This window comes from Triticum aestivum, chromosome 1D (assembly GCF_018294505.1).
Source record: "Triticum aestivum cultivar Chinese Spring chromosome 1D, IWGSC CS RefSeq v2.1, whole genome shotgun sequence".
Classification (NCBI taxonomy): Eukaryota; Viridiplantae; Streptophyta; class Magnoliopsida; order Poales; family Poaceae; genus Triticum; species Triticum aestivum.
The window spans coordinates 21679524-21698308 of record NC_057796.1 but is presented as its reverse complement, the minus strand read 5'-3'; the positions used below and the strand labels follow the sequence as shown (position 1 = coordinate 21698308).

Genomic DNA, 18785 nt, shown 5'->3' with positions numbered 1-18785 from the left:
TATTTGAAATGTTATAGGATAGGATATCAACAAGTGCACTTCATATCAGAAAGCAAAAAAGGATCAGTTGAGAACTGAGATTATGACATGGTACTTTGTGTCTACATTTTTTATTCTTATTTTTTTTTGGTAGATTATGACGGAATGGTACTATATTTCAACGAAGATCCCATTTTCCTTTTCTTAGGATAAATTGTGGCCCACTGAATCCTGTAGAGTTTACTTGTGTCAGTACTCCCATCCGTTTTGGTCATGACTAGCTAGGCTGATTGGTAGGGCAACCTGGAATTGCAATTAAATTAGTATCACACAGATGATCGATGAAGATCACCCTCTTAATGATGATCTTATCAAACATCTTATGCCTGCTCCAAATGCCACATGAAACAGTATCTCCGGATCTCTTTATTTTCCTTAATTTTTTCGTGAGGGGCATCTAATACCTTTTGCACTTACTTGCAATGCTGGTATAGTGTCATAGATGGCTCTTCCAGTCAAAAGTAGGCAGGCTAAGCTACCATCAAGTAGTGGCATCTGAGACTGGACATTAAACAAATCCAACTCTTCATATTAAAATTAGCGGTTATCACCGATGATTGGTTCTCGGGGTTGCTTGCGTCTACACCGCACTAGCTGATTGGACTGAAATGATCAATAATTGCTGTTTGATGTCAGCAAGAAAGTAGCTTGGCTTAGCTGTGCATCCTCTACTTTCTAGTAGTTTTTAATTTGCAACTTGTGTTAAATAGTGCCTTCTGTTGCTACTTCAGGACTTGAGAGTTTGTAGCGTCTCGGTTTGTTCCACACAGTAGAAGTGTTTGATGGGGATCAAATGGAATCTTGCCCTTCACATTTCAGAGATAAGAAAAGAAATTTACTAAATGAAGATTCTATGCCATGGATCGGATCAGACTCTTGGTAATCTGATCTCTAAACCTTTTTTGAGAGTAATTAGTACTTAAGACTAAATCAAAGAGTCTGGGAAATCCATCATGTGCCTGCTTCTCAGTACTTAAGATTCTTCAGATAAGTAGGGGCACTGCTAGTAGTACACAGACGACAACGCACATTTTCTCGAATCTGTCCGCTGCGTCTCATAATGCTGGATGCAATGCAAAAGAATTCGCAAAGGCCAGTAGGCAAGATAGTCCTTTGTACACCCTCAAGCAACATGATCCCTCAGTGCCGACGATACGCTCAAGCCAGCATTATAAAAGGAGCAATTATTCTCTGCTCACCAACTGTCCAGTTGATATAGAAGATTCAGATAACTTGCTGAGCGCACATTTGCCTGAGAAACAGAAATGGCCAATTTGTAGTTTGCTACACAGGTAGAGCTATTATCTAGACCTTGCCGATGATTGGTGTTTCGAGGATGGAGTTCTAGTCGTCTCGGCAACTTAAGCCCATTGGGTTAGTAATAATAATCACCCTGACAGCACATAACATGTTAACATAATTAAGTTACTTCTGTGTCCCTCTCAAGTCTGAATCTGAACTTGGAGCTTGCGCTGCATCTGCAGTTCCCCGCATAATTGAGCAAAGATACAACTTTGCTTCCCTCTCAGAGTAAACAACAAGAACAAACCCGCTATTTGCCGCATAAAATGGTCAAAAGTAGAAGTTTGCTTCTTGGTTTGCCTCAAGATTCAGCAACATCTGAGATTCTCAAACTCCTGTATCATCATGTCAAACCTCTGCAGATTGTTTAACTGGCACACAGCTTTACCGCCCAATGCTCTGAATTGCTTGTGTTGACTTGCTTGCTATGTTATACTTATATCTGATTTCTTGGTACCGCGGAATCAAAGCAAATGTTTGGTACCTTTGTGGTAATTGTTTTCTCACTTCGTGTTAAGCATGCTGGGCACAACATACATCAATAAAATATAAACTGAAGAAGCAATGTCAACCATCATTTCTGAAGGAAAAAAAAAACTAAAAAGGCCGGTAAGAGCGATCGAGGCGTCGAGCGGTTCCAGTTTTCTGCATCTACTTTCTGAGTAAGCAGTGTGCTGACCACCGAATGCATAAGAATCTTCCAGGGAAGGGGCACTACTTTAGATACTGCTGACTGATTCTAAAGGTTAGCTAGTACACAATATGATATTAGGCGTGCGTCACGGCTTGAGATTGCGGTTTGGGGTCGCGAAGGGGCAGTATATTCCTTGATGATTCAGGGGGCAGAATTAGCACCACTAATTGCAACCCCTTGCTACTTTAGAGCCAGCACCCTCCTAATTTTATGAAGAATAAGATTTGAGGGATCAGGACAGCTATAGTTCTCATTGATTTTCTCCAAATCTTGAAATTTTGAACTGGAATGGCAAATCAGAAAACAATGACCTGCTATAGGCTAGGCAGTAGTGCCCTGTTCAGAACCCTAAGATACTGTTTTGTTGATTCAGTTACTTGCCACGTTCTATCCACTTCGTTTCTGTGGTGCAGCTCTAATCTGCACCAAATAAAATTAGTGTGGGAGTTTTAAAGCAACTGTGAGTTGTAGTTGGAGCTAGTAGTGCTGTGATGCAGCTAAGCATCAGTGCAATTGTTTTATCCGTTGAAAGAGAAATATCTGATTAGCACAGCACAGAGGATAACAGAGATGCATGGCTTTTTTTACTAGAATCAGTCGTAAGCAAGGATTCCAAAACAGGATACCAGAAAATACCAGTTAATTATGGGCGGTAACCTCTTTTCTTCTTTTTTGGTACCGAATAGTTTCAGCAATCAAATTCAAACTCAAAATATGGATTTCTGCTGTACTGTTCAGAATTCAAGTCCAAATATATTTTTCTGGTGTGTGTGTTGTGAATACAGTGCATTTGATCTTTGCAGTGTTCGGAACTTCCCAAATAAATTCAAGTCATAGACACAACATACATCTATCACGGTACAAATTTTTGAAGCATAGCATATAGCATGAAAAAGGGAATGAATCCAGTGCTAACAAGGAAAGTAGGATAAATTCACTGCCCGATTGGAACTCGCTACTATTCACACAAGGTTTTCCTTTTTTGTTTTGTTTCTCGAGCTATGTTTTAAATCAAGATTTGAAATCTTGTAACGTTGGCAGAAATACGTTTTTTCTTCATCCATAGTTTTTTCGGAATTTTTGGACGCTTCTAAATAGGGCAACCTAGGTAGGGTGCACCGCAAGCCCCAATGCACCAGATATGTTCTCAGTGCCCCAGATACATCTCACCTCATTACAGCGAAATGGAATTACGTGCAATGTTTACGAGGCGTCGACAACCCCACGGGTTAACCGAAACCATCTACCCAAGTAATAATCCAGGGCAAAAACTTTTTTTTTTGCCCCGCCAATGGATAAAGAAGGCAATCGAAATTTGACAAACAACACAAATCATTGTCATGAACAAGCTGTTGCTGTCATGAGTGACAAACTGAAACTTGCTTTTTGAGAAAGAGTCAAGTCACTGTCAGAGAAAAGAGCAGCAGCGGGTTGCTGCGTTCAGGGCTGGAACTCACACAGTTAGAGCCTCCCTCCCTGCCTGGCAGAGGGAGAGAGAGCACTTTGCTTCTGCCTGGTTTTTCTAGGGTTCTTGTCGCCATCTCCACGTAGGTCGCCACCGGTGTGATGCAGACGGCACTGCATGTTGGGAGTATCAGGCACAGTTAGTGCAATGCACCTAGATATACATACATGTCATCACACACATACAAAGCAAGTGGCCAGTAGTGATTGATTCAGTCAGCATCCAGTAGTAGTAAGCACATTTATGTTGACATCCTAATGCTTTGTAAGATCTCACGTCTTTATATTTTTGTTTGGTTCTCCATTTGAGTTAATGAAGCAAGCAATTCACCCGTCAGCATCTACATTTTTGAGTAATAATCGGATATAACTGCTTCATAACACAGGCAAAAAAATTCACACAAAAAATGAAGCATTCATAAATTGACAAGGGTAAATGAAAGATACAGCATGTGTCTACTGCCATACAAGATTGCTCTGTAAAACGTCTCATGATCATCCTAGTGAGGAACCATTTCCTCTCCTTTATAGGAGAAAATTCTTCATGCGGCTCGAACGAAGGGCACTACCTATCAAAAAACAACTGGTCCACCGTGATCATTTGGCCTTGTTGGGGCATTCTGATGAGAGATGACCAGCTATGCCGCATTCATAGCACGTCCTTCTCTTCTTTTTCTTTGGAGGCGCAGAGCTTGTGTCGTCACTAGGTTTATTTTCACCAGAAACGGCTGAAGGTTCCGTACTTGAGCCACCAACAGGTTTAGCTGCTTCCTCAGGATTAATCTCAGTGGCCTTTTTGTTGGGGCAAGCTGACGAGAGATGACCGGAGACGCCACATTCATAGCATGTCCGTCTCTTCTTCGACGCTGTTGAGGCAGATTCAGTATTGGCCTTATTTTCATCAGCTATGACTTCAGGAGCACTTTTATTTGGGCAAGCAGATGATAGATGACCAGGAATGCCACATTCATAGCATGTCCGTCTCTTCTTCGACGCTGTTGTGGCAGATTCAGTATTGGCCTTATAGTCATCAGCTATGACTTCAGGAGCACTTTTATTTGGGCAAGCAGATGACAGATGACCAGGAATGCCACATTCATAGCATGTCCGTCTCTTCTTCGATGCTGTTGTGGCAGAGTCAATATTGGCCTTAGTTTCATCAGCTATGACTTCAGAAGCCTTTTTGTTGGGGCAAGCTGACGATATATGGCCAGGAACGCCACATTCATAACACGTGCGCCTCTTCTTCGACAATGCTTCAGCTGAATCAGTATTATCCTTATTTTCACTGGATATGACTTCAGAAACCTTCTTATTAGGGCAAGCAAAAGATAGATGGCCAGGAGTGCCACATTCATAACATGTACGGATGTTGTTCTTTGATGAATCTGAAGTTGCCGCATTGTCATTTGGTTTCTGGTTTTCTTTCTTTGGAACGGCACATCTGATTCTGGCTGGTCTCCCCTTAATCACGTTCTGGTCAAGCTTCAGAGCAATAGCAAGAGATGTGCTATCAGAAAAATCAACATGCGCGAAGCCTTTGAATTCACCTGTCTCCTTGTCTGTTCCAAAACGGACGGATGAGATCTTGCAATCAGAAAAGAACTTCCTCAGATCATCCTCTGTTACGTCCCAAGCTAGGTTTCCAACATATGTCCTATTGTATCCCTCTATCATCTTTGGTGCAAAATCTTCCTTCTCATGGTTAGATTTGACCTTTTCGCGGTTAGCTTTGTAAGGCTGGACTTTCAAAAGGAATCCTCCCCTGTGATTGTTTAACAAAATGCTGTCACTTATGAATCACAACTGAAACAAACAAGGGGTAACATTAAAGAGATGTGCTTACATATCTGCACCATCAAGAGCCAATGCCCTTTTTGCAGCGGCATCAGTCTGCACAAAAAAACTCTGTCAGGTTTCAACTTACAAACAACTCTAAAAGCATAATGCTGATGAGTCATGTGAATTACTCATGACTCGTGGTAACAGATTAATTAAGAGCATCTTGCGGTGGTACCAGCTGACTCCAATGGACTAAAACAAAACTAAATTGTAGATAAGAGCGCTGCGCATAAGTTGTACCACAAGATTCAAGCTATAGGCACATCCTCCAAACAATGACAATGACTGAAACACGCTACTGATGAGTCATGTGCGCTACCAAGCAGACTAAGAGCATCTTATGTTGGTATCTAACCAACTCCAATGTATTACAAAAAATTAAATGGTCGATGAGAGTTCTGCTCAAACGTTGTAGTAACATAAGACGCAAGGGTACACCACCGCTTACCACCAAAAGACCTTAAAGATGAATGCCCTAGAGGTTTTGGAAATAAAACCAAGAATTTCTACACCAGAACAGTGAAACAAGTCAGACTGCCATACATAGAGTTAGTTGCATCAAAACACCAGTGTCATCAAACCTTAAACATTCAGTACACTAAGAAGATATCTTAGGTTGTTCAATATACTTGTAAATTAAGCATGCTTGCATGAACAGGAACGCACAACTAGAACAAAGGATACTACGTTTCAAAGCTGACCTTGAATGTGAGAATGGCAATACCCCTGAATTTCCCGGTGTCAGGAAATGTCATGCAGTCCAGCGCAGTGATACTTCCACATCCTTCAAAGAAACTTCTAATGTCATCCTCAGATGAATAGTACGGGATGCCACCAACATACACCTTCTTTATACTTTGCTCACTGGAACAAGGAAACAAATTATTAAACAGCTGCCAACATCCTATAAGAAGCTGATCTGCACCATGTCCACCGCACTCCTTACCAATTAAATAAACATATACTCCCTCCATTCTTAAATATAAGTCTTTATAGAGAGTCCACTATAAACCACGTACGGATGTATATAGATGCATTTTAAGTGTAGATTCATTCATTTTGTTCCGTATGTAGTCCATTTAGTGGAATCTCTACAAAGACTTATATTTAGGAACGGAGGGAGTACAACCATAAAGCAATGAAATTGCCATATCATTCCACACAGACCAGACAGTTTTCTCTTGGAAGAAAAGAACTCAAAGTAAAGTCACAACTTCTGCAGGTACAAATAGCATCTACTTGGAGCACCACAACTTTTATCTTGTAAAGCTTTAACTCACCTATCATGCGGCGCAATTGGATTGTCAGATACACCTGCCTGGCCAGGCTCTTCTGACTTGATTTTCTTCACCTCTTCTGACTTAATTTCCTTCGCCTCTCCTTCCACCTTTGTGGCGTCTAGATTGTGTTCACTGAAACAAGTTCAAAAAACATTACATAATGAATGTTAATACAAGGACCGGAACAGGTAAACACCACCGTCTTACACCTCATCGAGATTCAGCTTGCCAAAAACAACCCTAGAAATCAATTAAAGTGCCACTTCACAAAATGAAGTGTTGTCTTCCAGCATGGAAGGCAAGCAAAAGGTGCTTTTCTCATATCAAAACCAAACTAGATAACCAGATAGTTGCTTGCGTACTACAGCTCTACCAACATGATAAAGTTACCAAACTAGATGGATGAAGGCATTTACAATGTTATGGCTACTTCTGAATGATAAAACTAAACAATCCAAGCCTCACTAGAGCATTTACAATGATCCGTCGCCTATATGACTATGAGGCTACTCTGAGCTCACCTCTACCAACGTGCTATGCAACTATCTCCGATTTTCTCTTTGCAGCAACGGCATCTTAGCATATAGAGTTCAACACATTTCCTATCTACATGGCATGAACCTAACAACAAATGAGGTATTCTAACACAAAAGCACCAAATTCGACCAAATTCGGAGCGTTAACTCACCTGTCGTCTGGCACGGCCGGATCAGCGCCGGCCACTTCCACGTCCTGCTCCTCCGCCTCTTCATCAGACTTCTTGTTCGCCGCCGCCTCCGCCTCCATCAGTCTCCTGACCCTCCTCTTCTCCTTCTTCTCCTTCCTCCTCTCCTCCCTCCGCCGCATCACCTCCGCCTTCTGCGCCAGGGCCGCCTCGTCCACCTCCAGCTCCTCCAGGTCCTCAGCACCGTCAGCTTCAAGGCCCTGCTTCCCCGGCTCTTCCTCGGACTTCTTGTTCGCGGCGGCCTCCGCCTCCGCCAACTTCCTCGCCCGCATCTTCTCCTTCTTCTTCTTCCTCTTCTCCTTCTCCTCCTTCCTCCTCTCCTTCCTCCGTCGCTCCAGCTCCGCCTTCGACGCAGGTTCCCCCTCGCCCACGGCAGGCTCCTCCAGGCCCTCCGCAACGTCCACCGCCGGCTCCTCCTCCGCCTTCTCCTCCGGGTCCTCCACGTCCACCGCCGGAGCGGGTGACTTCTCCGGAGACGCCTTCTTGTTCTTGGCACTCTTGGTCCGGGGAGGGCGGGGCCCCGGACGCTTGGGCCGGGGCCGCTTGGAGGCCACCAGCCGCACCTTTATCTTCCTCGCCTCCGCGGCGGCCTCCCCCTCGGCGCCCCCGCCGGGGAGGAGCGTGTGGAGCTTCTGCTTCAGCTTCTTGCGGGCGAGCACCATGGCGGCGGCGGCGAGGTTTTTGGTTGAGAAAGAAAGAGTGGGGAGAGGAAGAGAGGGCGAGACGAGACGAGACGGCAAGGTTTATATTGGGCCGGGCTGATATGGGCCGTACACGAAACATGCGGCTCGGCCCATCAAGGCCCGACGGGAGATCGATCTCTTCTCAGCTCTCCTCTTACCCTAGCCGCCGCCGCCGACGTGGAGCAGAGCAGCAGAGCGAACACGATGACGGGGGGGAAGATGGCGGCGGCGACGGCGGCGAAGTGGGCGGAGGGGTACCCGTGGAAGGAGAAGCTGGCCAAGTACAAGGGGGAGCTGAGCAAGGGGGTGTGGGGGTACTGGGAGCTGGGCGCGTGGAAGCCGCTGGGGATCAGCGGGCGGCAGCGCGCGCGGCTCCGCAAGGAGGTGCTCCTCGCCGGCGAGGACTGGGCCTACGACCCGCCCCGCGGCGAGATGCGCACCAAGCGCAAGGGCCACAAGGTCGACCGCATCGCCGCCGAGAAGTGAGAAGCCCTGCCCCCCATTCCCTCCGTTCCTACTCCTCCTCGCGATCTGCTGCCGTTTCTCTTCTCGATGCCTGGTTGATTTGGTTTGGTTCGTTTCTGCAGGCGTGCCAACACCGTTGAGCTGATGAAGAAGATGCCCCAGATGCTCCTCGACTACAAGGTTCGCCTCCTCGCCCCTCATCCTTCCTGTTGTTATCCATTTGCCATCCAGTGCCTGCACATTGCAGTTGCGTAGCAATCAATCCTCGGTTGTTCATAATCAATGCCGTGCCGAGCAATCCTTGTATGCAACCATGTGTGTCCCAGCTGATGCCAGTAGCTTGGGTGTGCCGTGCTGTTGTACTCGTCAGTGTTTATCGCTCTGCATTACTCTGTATAGTGAAAACCCTTTATTTGTCTGGTTGGATGAGAAAATACGAATTAGCGGTTTTAGGTTTGTGGGGAAAGAATGTTATATGGATCTTTCCTTTTTTTTCGTTGAGTTCAAGCCTGACGAGCGTAATATTCTACAACTAATAAGCCATTTATTTTGTGACCTGCCCACTTTCTGCCTAGGATTTTATTTACTAGTCCTTTATATTTCAAAGGTGTTGAATGTCGAATGCTTTGGCAATTTGCCCGGGTCAGATGAAGTAATATAATAATAATATTGACCAACTTATCAGTGTCTTGGATAATCGGCTGTAAGCATAGCCATGACTGGAGTCATGCGCACTGCAGCGGACATTGCTTAGATAAGCCACAACAAGTTAAGTAGAATGGATTTCAAACCAACTAGTGTGATGATCTTTCTCGGCGCTTACTCGTGGATCTTCTTTGAAAATCAACATTTATCTCAGCATGAGATACTTAGGCTGCAGCTGGACCTTTAGTTGCTGGCATAGCATTCGAATCAGCGTGATTCAGCATTCGGGACATATCTAAACACTTAAAGAGTTTGCTCCCTGGTCTTATGAGTTCACAAGAGCTTGCACTATAAATTTTGTGCAACAATGTGTAAAGCCCAATAAGCTTGCTTGTAAGATGAGAACAACATATTCTGGTTAGGCTGCTAGGATGACTATGGACACTGGAAATAAAGATCTGTATGTGCTGATAATTAAATTCCTGGGCAACTGCTAGTTATAGCCCGTCTTATCATCGAACATGGATAAAATGGCCTGATTTGAGACCGTATGTTTTCCGAAAGGTATGCTGCTAGTTTAGTTTGAGTTCTTACTTAACTGTTGCATACCTTGTATGCTTTAAGGCTAAATGTTCTGATCACTATCGTGATGATTAATCTGACTGGATAGAACTTTGCATGCCTTGAAAGCAAACATCTGACTGATTCTCCTTCTCCTGTGTTTGCTCGAACTGTTGTTTCTTCAGAAACGTAGGTGGGATAAAAAGATGAAAGACGAGGAGGCAGCGGCAGCAAAGGCTACTTAGGGGGACTGGCCTGCTGGTGACTCAGCCGTTTGTTGTGGCAAACGGGAAGGAACTCATGATATAAAGATATTCTCCATACAATGAAACTAGTCTCCCGTTTTGTTTGACAAGGCCAAGCTGTTGATTAAGCATGCTGCTCTTCCTGAATAAGGTCGAAGGGAGTGTAATGTAGGAAGTTCATAGGCTTATTGGCTTGCGGTCTTTTTCGCCTTGCTGCTTTCCAGCTCTAGTGCCACCTGCCACACTTTGGAATGCATTTTTTTCTATAACATCGGTCATATAATCAGGATTCTAGCCTGGCCCAACCTGCATTGAACCCAACTTGTTTGCTGAAACAGATCAAAATTATGAGTGTGTTTGTTAGTTATTCTCATGTATCATTGGCACTGCAGGGTTTCTTTCGGTGTGACAGAAAAGGCCATTCAAGTAAATATAGACAATACTAGAATAATATGAGAACTGGATTATAAACACCATATTACATTTTTCCTTTTTCTTGAGATTTAACACCCACGTTTGCATTGCATTGCATCTAGTGCTCGAGATGCTGTCGCACCATGTTTGATTGCATGCATCATATTGTTTGTGGTCATCTTTTCTCAAGAGTGGTGAGCTTACCAACAAATAACAGCACAACACTAATATCAAATAGCAAAGGCGATACTCGCCATCTAGTCTATGCTAACCGTTTGCATAAAAAACACATGCTTGAAAAAAACAGTGGATCGTCTCTATGGATCTGTTGGGGACACTGTGAAAGTGTGAATCACTTACAAGAGGAAGGAACATTGCAAACTTATTTTACACATTTGTGTGTCAGGCAAAACCCTACAAGGCAGGGGAAATGTGGCTCCTCTCACCCAAAGCATGCTAAACAGCCTCAACATCATCATAGCTGTAGACATTGCTCAGGTTGACGTACCGAACCTCGGCACCTCGCCAAATAGAGCAAAACCACACATCAAGTTGTAGTGGGTGTCCAACCTCTGATTCAAGTCAGGGCGTCGAGCATGCAAAAACGTCCACATTTACACAACTATAAAGATTGCTTACAAACATACAAAAAAGGAGAAGGAAAAATTATGCAACATTGCTATGCAAGAGGCGCAACAGCACACGCGGACGCCACGGCCCTTAACATCACATGTTGTCCACATGACCGTAACGGCGTTTTGCTTCCAGTCCAACAACAAAGAAAAGAGAAAAGAGAACCATTCATCCTCGGTATTGCCAGGGTACTTTCCACTTTTGGTGTCACGGGTCGATATATTTATTTCATTATATCGTGATAGTTTACTTGTCTTTCTCCAAGCTGAAGCAAGAGGAACTTCAAAATTACAGTACAACCAGACTGGTTGTAACAAGTCGCAAGAAAGAAGGAAGAAAACTTGTTATGCCACAAGCTCAACCTAGCTTGTCGATTATCATCTCAACCTCAGGTTACACTTCTTTTTTTAAGACTAAACCTCCCTCAGCTTACACTTTTGGAAGCACTGTCGTGTCATATGGGGTGGATGGTTTAACCTACAAAAACAAAAATAATAAACTCCGGTGTAAGAACAATCAATTCCCATAGTGATCGAAGAGCATTTCATAGTCTTATCGGGATTTGAGATATTTAATACGTAATAGATGACATAACATGGCAGAACAACCAAAAGGGCCTACCGCAAGAAACCGTGTGAGCAAACTTGCGCTGCTGGGGTTGAAGCCCTCGACGGGCTTTCCTTCCATGCGTGATGCATGCAACTGTTTCCTCACTGTAGAAGCCAGTGACTGAAACAACAAGTTCCATAGATATATCACAGGTTTAGATGAAGTTAAGCGACGAGCCAAATGGAGCCCAATGACTATGCTTTTGAATGAAAAATGGAAATATTGGAAGAAGTGAAATATATCATGCACAGACCTTGCCCAGCTCCACTCCCCACTGGTCAAACGAGTTGATTCCCCATATGAAACCCTGAACTGCGATCCGGTGCTCATAGATGGATAAAAGCTGAAAGGTACAAACTGTATTAGTACATTTATGAAAACAGTGACAAGAGGATTTTGACAGCACTGTGCAATCTTGGAAAGGGCAAATAGAAGAACAGAGTGCATAGTGACAGGATTGCTGATCCAAATCTTATGAAATAATTTATGATATAGGCTTCATGAAGGTGGAACAAAAACAGCCACTTCAATCACCTTGCATAGCAAGATCATAAGCAAGAAAAAATGAGGCAGCACAAAGTTTGTGGTGGAAAACATGTGCAGCTTCCACCAGCAGAATCTGCCCAACAGCTATCAGGTCATCTCAAATTTGCTTTCTTAAGTTCTACTCCCTCTGTCCTAAAATAAGTGACTCAATTTTGTACTAGCTTTAGTACAAAGTTAGTACAAAGTTGAGTCACTTATTTTGGGACAGAGGGAGTAATATTTAATCAGGGAAAGAGACCAATCAACACAACCATGATTAGAACCCATTGTGAAAACCAAAATCCTAATCCCATGTTATTATTTTTAAATGATGCATGATTCATACAACATAATCAGAATCTTGCCACTGAAAAAGAAGAGGATGTACTTTACTGAATTCAGGGTTGAACACCTTGCAACTTCAGATGAGTATAGAGAATATTATCAGCATACCTGTCCAATCTCATAGGCAGATAACGAAGACAGCAAGAAACTCAGTGATGGCCGGTTGCCCTGAAAAGTCTGAAGACACCAAAACGACAAAAGAATGCTCAGTCAGAAAGGCAACATTTATGGTGACAAGCTTGATGCATTGGAATAACCATATTAGAAATAAGGGAATAATCATCACCTTGTGAGGGATAAGATTTTCGGGAACTTTCTCGCTGTGTAATTGCTCAGGAGTCTGAAAAGATGCAGTCAACTCTAATAAGAAAACATAACAGTTCATGAAAAACATGTGTGCAAAATGCTGTTGAGCTATTTACCTTTCCATAGGCAAGCGCATCAGGCTGAGCAAAGAAATTGGACATCAACTCATCATGATTGCTAACAGTTTCCCCTGAGAAAGATGTACCATGTTTGAAAGGGCATTTGAGAAAACTATGAGCCTAACAAGCTGCATCTTATGTCTTCAACTCCAAAAGAGATATTTCAATGCCATACCTTTCAGGTAAACGGGCTGCTGGCTTTTTATGACGCCAATAAAATCACAAGGAATAACTCTTCCCTGGCATTGGAGGTACAACCATTATCAACAATGGTGCAGATTCACTAAAATATATGGTTGTTATAATTTACAACGCATAAAGTAATCAAGTACCCAAGAAGACAGATGCAACACACAAATCATTATGGTAATAACAGTGAGCATAGGAAATCCTAAATTGTATGGCCTTTGCAAACTTTAACAATCAAAATGTTGACCCAATAACTGTTAAGGTCATGACACAGAAATACCAACTGTGTCATCCAAATCTCACCATACAGTTTAATTGCAACAAATCGCAAACCACTACAGCACTTGATTACTAGCGAATGTGAACCTAGTATTTACCTGATGGATTAATTGATAGAAGCTGTGTTGCCCGTTTGTTCCAGGTTCACCAAAATCAATTTCACCAGCCTCAAATGGAAGTCGAACACCATCAATGGAGACACCCTTTCCATTACTCTCCATGCTAAGCTTTAAAACATAAAAATGCACATGTCATGATTAAGAACAAAAGAGAATCTCCAAGATGGCAGCTGTTAAAAGCAAAGCTAGTAATGTACCTGCTGAATATGTGGTGCTAGTTTCTCAAGTGCTTGACAGTATGGTAATATTGCCTAGAAACAATAGAGAAAATTGAAAGTACTCAGATGGAGAATTAGGTATAAATTATAGTAGGAAATAAAAAGAAAATGGGACTGAGTAGCTCACCCTAGCCGGATATCCGAGAAATGAAACATTCCACACACTCAACAAACCAAGGAGTACCTACACAGAAACGAAAGACCCTGTTACAAGAATGGTTAATGGTTGACATCACTGATCTCCATAAACAACTCACTTACAGGTATATTTTTCTCAAATGAAGATGTATGGACATGATTGTCAATGCTAGAAGCACCCTCCAGAAATCTTCAGAAAGAAAAGAAACCAGAGCAGGATCAATTATCATCTTTGTTTACAATGCGAATGAACATTTCCAGACTTCGGCATTGGCATTGGAATTGTCATTCACATTTTGAGGGTAAAAATGTTAAACGCAGATTTTTTTTTTACTTAAACCCTCTTTGAGGCTTCGAGGGACTTGATGTATCCTAAAACCCACCAAATCAAACCTTGAAAGGACGAGGACAAGAGTTTGACCTTTCTAGTTAAGTGTAGTTTTATGGCTTTATGTTACCTGGATAAGTTGTCCCAGAATTAAAATCATCTAACATGTGTTTACTTTGGATGCTTGAGTACTAAACTATTCAAGATCCTCCAAGCAGTAGATGCTCGTAGTGTTCGAGCAGAAATTAACTTGTCCTATCTTTCAATTTCTACTTGTGATTAACACAAAAATATCACGTCTTACACAAATTTCCATAATACCATAAAAGAATAGTGCAGCTGTCTCGATAAATTTTGCTGGGAAATGGTATCAGGTCCAGTTTTTTTTTCCTCATCAGAAAAATCTTCGAATCTTTTTTATACCCACAAGGATTGGTCAATGGTGATGAACACAGATGTGTAGTATCCTTTTTGTAAAGCACCCGTAATACTGTGACAGTTGTCATGAATGATTATGTATGAAGTACCTGCTCTAGTCTGAAACAGCAAAAGTTCATCCTGATTTAAGCAAAGATAATTCTTAAGGAAAACTTCTTATTTTCTAATGAGACGAAGTGATACAATCATGCATTGGAGATTTGGAATTTATCTCAAGTAAGAACGGCTTGATAGAATTTAGGCAATGACACTAGGCCAATGGGTCATGGTACTCACTTGTTGACCAGACAAGTGAGATGGGCACCTCTGAGGTTACTTTTCTTAGAATTGTTTAGTTTGCTGCCATGATCCCCCATCCACTGAGGCATAAACTCGTTTTGCAGTCATGGAATTGAACCGATGTTTTAAAATTGAAACAACTGTTGTCCTTTATATTTCTATTGCCTATTGCCAAAACATGAATTTCACTTCAGAGTGTAAATATAGGTTAAGATAACATACTTCTGAACAATTGGAAATCCATACTGAAGAGATAAGGGCAGAACACCGACAGCACTGCAAACTAAAATATTGGACTGGAGTTATGATGCAGAACATAAGATATATTAGTAACTTTATTGAAAAGAACAGTTCTCACCACTATAGCGGCCGCCAACCCAGTCCCAAAACGCAAAAGCGTTGTTAGGGTCAATTCCGAACTCCTTGACAAGCTTTTTCAAAAGAAAAAGGTACAGTTAAAAAATTATCACATTAGGATCAGGGTTCTTGACGAAGAATATGGCATGGGGAATGCTCTAACAACTTAGCCACACATGTTACACTTAAAACATGGAAAACGCAACGACAGAACTTCAGACATGTGAAAACAGAATATGATCATGTGAAAATTGGCTGGAAAACTAAAAGGTCGAAAAGTACCTTAAGATTAGTACTGACAGCAATCATGTGTTTGGAAACAGCCTGAGGTCTGAATTAACAAATTTCACATCAATCACTGAACAATGAGGGTTCACAGCACAGCACAAGATGTTTACGGTATTAAACAGACTAACCCAAGAGAAGAGACAATCCACTCCTTGATAGTTCGAGCATTTAACATTGTTTCAGCTGTCGTGAAGGTCTTTGAGACAACCACAACTGCACATTTGTTCGACAATAACAATCAGAACTTCTGATGATATTTGTTGAACCAGAGAGAGTATCTGTGCTGAGAGTTAATACTAGTGAAACATGATGATTACCAAGAGTGGTTGCAGGATCTAAATCTTTGATGCTCCGTGCAACATCAACTGGATCAACATTTGCAAGACTGCAGCATAACCACAATTTGAGCAGATATTACTAGATGAAGAGCATATTGATTGCATGAATGGTATGAAAAGTAAAAAATATAGCCACTCAATCACAATATTAAAGGAGGCACAAGCAGAAAAATTCATGAATGGTACAAAAAGTTAAAACATCTATAGGAAGTGCCAGCACAACAGGTATGACAGGTGCCGAGAAAAGAAATACAGAAACATTCCCCAAGTAGACACTTACAATCTCAGTTGTCGGCCTTTGGCAGCTTCTGCTGCTTCCGGGTCTGAAAATTAGCAACATTTTCATGGCATATCAGATCAAAATCTGGCAGTAAATAATCTTCAGTTTAAGAAACCTAGAAAAAGAGTGGATAACATGATTGTTTACCAGTCTGGAGAGCCGTATGCACAAACAGAGGTCCAAGGAAGCTACCACCAATCCCAACCGAGACAACATTTGTCAATGGTTTCCCAGTTGCCCCAACCTGCATTCCAAGAAGCAGCAGTGATCAATTTTTACCTTTTCTGCTACATGTGACGAGTTAAGAAGTTTGTCTGAAAATTTACCCATGAGCCACTTCTGAAAGTCTCTGAAAACTGCTTGATTTTATCCTTAACAGCCCAAACTTCGGGGACCACGTTCACACCGTCACTGTTTATGACTGCGTCTCTTGGAGCCCTTAGAGCCACATGGAGCACTGATCTGTTCTCAGTGGTATTTATCTGACAGACAAATCAATCAAGTCAACTGAGACATGTATTCCATCCGTCCCAAATTATATGTTATCTAAAAACTGGACACATTAAAGTAGAGAAGTGGTCATGGCTCATCATTATTCTCCCAAAATAATTATTCGTCTGAATAACAACTAGAGATAACAAGCAGTACATGCCTAATAAGGACGTGTGATTGTGATATAAAACTGAAGAAGGGTTGCAGAGGACGACACTGACCTTTTCGCCTTTAAACATCTTGTCAATCTTCTCCTTGAGCTTTGCAGCCTGCAATTATAATTCCAGTACATCCAAAATTGCTCTCGCCACTTACAATGCCGAAAAACAAAATGTAATTATCGATAAAGTGTTCACCTCTGCCAGCTTGAAGAGCTTGTCGATGGTCTCCGTGGTGGCCTGCTGCCTCGAGTAGTCCAGGTAGACGCCTTCGAATTCCCTGCCAATCCAATCCAATCCGATCCAATGAATCGAGCATCAATATCTCAGACACGCGAGAGAGCAGGGGAGAAGATTGGGAGAAGATTGTGAAACGGGGCCATACGCCGTCATTGCCTTGCATCGGTCGGCGTCCGTCATGAGGTCGCGCAGGTGCGTCTTGTGGATCGCGCCGACGTGCGCCTGCGGTCACGAAACACACACAGACGGTGAGAGGCTAGCAATCCAATCGAAACCCGCGGGCGAGGGGCGGGGGGAATCCGCACGCACCTGGAGGGCCTTCCACTGGTCGGTGTCGGAGATGAGCGCCGGCGACGCCATGGCCGATGCCGCGGAGGGAGGTCGGGCGGACCTGGCGGAATTGGGGCGGAGGATAAGCCGATTTTAGTCCCAACAAGAAATAAAAAAGAGATTGGATGGATGGACGGATTGGAGAGGAAGGAAGGAACAAAAGAGGAGCGATTGATTCAGATCGCGGTAGGTGCGTGCGTACCCCTGGAGGATGTCGACGGCGGGCTGCCGGAGAACGGGGCGCGGTCGCGGAGGAGATGACAGATCGGTGGTGGAAGACGGACAGGGGACGGAGGGGAAGAGAGCAGAAGCGGAGAGAGAGGAGGAGGGAGGCCAGGAGGGCGTGTAATATAACCGGCGTGGGCGTGGGGGCGTGTCCGTGCCGTATTTGCGGGGCCCGCCTGCCAGAGAACGGCTGGCCACCGTCGTTCGGGAAAAAAAAAGGGTTAGAAATCGATGCGGACACCGAGAGAGGCTGCTGCTTTTCTCTACCTTTTTGATTTGATGAAAACGGGAGGCTGCTGCTCTCTTCCTTGTCTTGGGACAAAAGAAAAAGGAGACCAAGGAAACCAAACCGGGGGCTGCCAGCGGGAAGCACACACGGTTACGTGGTGGCCTGCCACGTGTCATGCACCGGCTGCGCCACCTTGTGTTTACGTGGCTACGTCACGTGTTTTCGATCCTTTTGAGAAAGCCTAGGGCCTCTTTGATTCGCAGGATTGTCAAAATGAAGGAATAGAAAAAATGCAGGAATAGGATGTCATGTCCCATAGTAGGCTACAGGATTTGAAAGAATGTTTGATAGCGCAGGAAAAACAAAGGAATTCTACAAAGAGGTTTGAGTCGATGGAAATTTTCCTCCAAAATGTAGTACAAATGGATCCCATGGAAAAAATCCTTAGGATGTCAATCCTACGAATCAAACGAGCATCACAGGGAAAATTTCCTAAGGGTTCAAATCCTCCAAAAATCCTTAGGATGTCAATCCGACACTGTTTTGCAAGTTTCGAGATCTGACCCCTTTTTCTACCGTCAGGGTGGATGGCGGTAAGGTATAATAACCTACCGTCAGGGCTCTTGGCGGTAGGGGCGCACACACTACCGCAAATAATTTATATGTATCAAATACATTGCGTGGACTCATCTACCGTCGGGGACCTCGGCGGTACAGGCTACCACCAGCCTGTTTGGCGCTAGGGCAACAGTACACTGACGTGGATAAGTTGCCTACGGCCAGTGGCCTTGGCGGTAAGCTGGTATACACCGCCGCCATTGACATTGACGATAGGAAAAGGGTCGGATCCTGAATTTTTTTTCAAACCTGGGTCAAAACTCGCTAAAGTTTCGCAAAATGGTCAAAACATAAAATTTGGCCGCCGGTGGACGTGTCACCGTTGAGGGCTTGTTGAAGCATCATCG

At 43.4% G+C, this 18785-nt stretch overlaps 3 protein-coding genes across 3 annotated transcripts; 1 reads left to right on the top strand and 2 right to left on the bottom strand.

Moving 5' to 3' along the window:
* Positions 1-3894: 3894 nt before the first annotated feature.
* On the bottom strand, positions 3895-8080 carry LOC123180028 (phragmoplastin interacting protein 1). The gene is made up of 5 exons (XM_044591987.1): positions 7310-8080; positions 6622-6753; positions 6043-6205; positions 5346-5392; positions 3895-5264 (listed from the first exon to the last, which is right to left on the bottom strand). The coding sequence occupies exons 1-5, from the start codon at positions 8005-8007 to the stop codon at positions 4097-4099; spliced, it is 2208 nt and encodes a 735-aa protein (XP_044447922.1). The 5' UTR covers positions 8008-8080; the 3' UTR covers positions 3895-4096.
* A 120-nt stretch (positions 8081-8200) lies between these two features.
* LOC123180030 (uncharacterized) lies at positions 8201-10317 on the top strand. The gene is made up of 3 exons (XM_044591989.1): positions 8201-8510; positions 8616-8673; positions 9885-10317. Exons 1-3 carry the CDS (start codon positions 8233-8235, stop codon positions 9942-9944), a joined length of 396 nt encoding a protein of 131 aa, XP_044447924.1. The 5' UTR covers positions 8201-8232; the 3' UTR covers positions 9945-10317.
* An 873-nt stretch (positions 10318-11190) lies between these two features.
* On the bottom strand, positions 11191-17762 carry LOC123180029 (glucose-6-phosphate isomerase, cytosolic). Its single transcript, XM_044591988.1, has 24 exons — positions 17569-17762; positions 17346-17427; positions 17182-17258; positions 16995-17076; positions 16860-16907; positions 16473-16628; positions 16294-16390; positions 16147-16189; positions 15846-15913; positions 15657-15741; positions 15523-15571; positions 15242-15314; positions 15106-15166; positions 13962-14028; positions 13828-13884; positions 13680-13733; positions 13462-13590; positions 13071-13134; positions 12893-12966; positions 12757-12810; positions 12579-12647; positions 11854-11943; positions 11613-11720; positions 11191-11468 (listed from the first exon to the last, which is right to left on the bottom strand). Exons 2-24 carry the CDS (start codon positions 17394-17396, stop codon positions 11421-11423), a joined length of 1704 nt encoding a protein of 567 aa, XP_044447923.1. The 5' UTR covers positions 17397-17427; positions 17569-17762; the 3' UTR covers positions 11191-11420.
* Between the last annotated feature and the right edge of the window lie 1023 nt (positions 17763-18785).

Excerpts from the sequence above, each read along its gene's own strand:
- LOC123180028 (XM_044591987.1), bottom strand. The coding sequence starts at position 8,007 with ATGGTGCTCGCCCGCAAGAAGCTGAAGCAGAAGCTCCACACGCTCCTC. Across the intron at positions 6,754-7,309 it reads CCGGCCGTGCCAGACGACAG|TGAACACAATCTAGACGCCA; the intron begins GTGAGTTAACGC and ends AACTTGTTTCAG. Across the intron at positions 6,206-6,621 it reads CCAATTGCGCCGCATGATAG|TGAGCAAAGTATAAAGAAGG; the intron begins GTGAGTTAAAGC and ends TCCTTGTTCCAG.
- LOC123180030 (XM_044591989.1), top strand. The coding sequence starts at position 8,233 with ATGACGGGGGGGAAGATGGCGGCGGCGACGGCGGCGAAGTGGGCGGAG. Across the intron at positions 8,511-8,615 it reads GACCGCATCGCCGCCGAGAA|GCGTGCCAACACCGTTGAGC; the intron begins GTGAGAAGCCCT and ends TCGTTTCTGCAG. Across the intron at positions 8,674-9,884 it reads AGATGCTCCTCGACTACAAG|AAACGTAGGTGGGATAAAAA; the intron begins GTTCGCCTCCTC and ends TTGTTTCTTCAG.
- LOC123180029 (XM_044591988.1), bottom strand. The coding sequence starts at position 17,396 with ATGGCGTCGCCGGCGCTCATCTCCGACACCGACCAGTGGAAGGCCCTC. Across the intron at positions 13,734-13,827 it reads TTCTCGGATATCCGGCTAGG|GCAATATTACCATACTGTCA; the intron begins GTGAGCTACTCA and ends TATTGTTTCTAG. Across the intron at positions 12,967-13,070 it reads GCAGCCCGTTTACCTGAAAG|GGGAAACTGTTAGCAATCAT; the intron begins GTATGGCATTGA and ends CATCTTTCTCAG.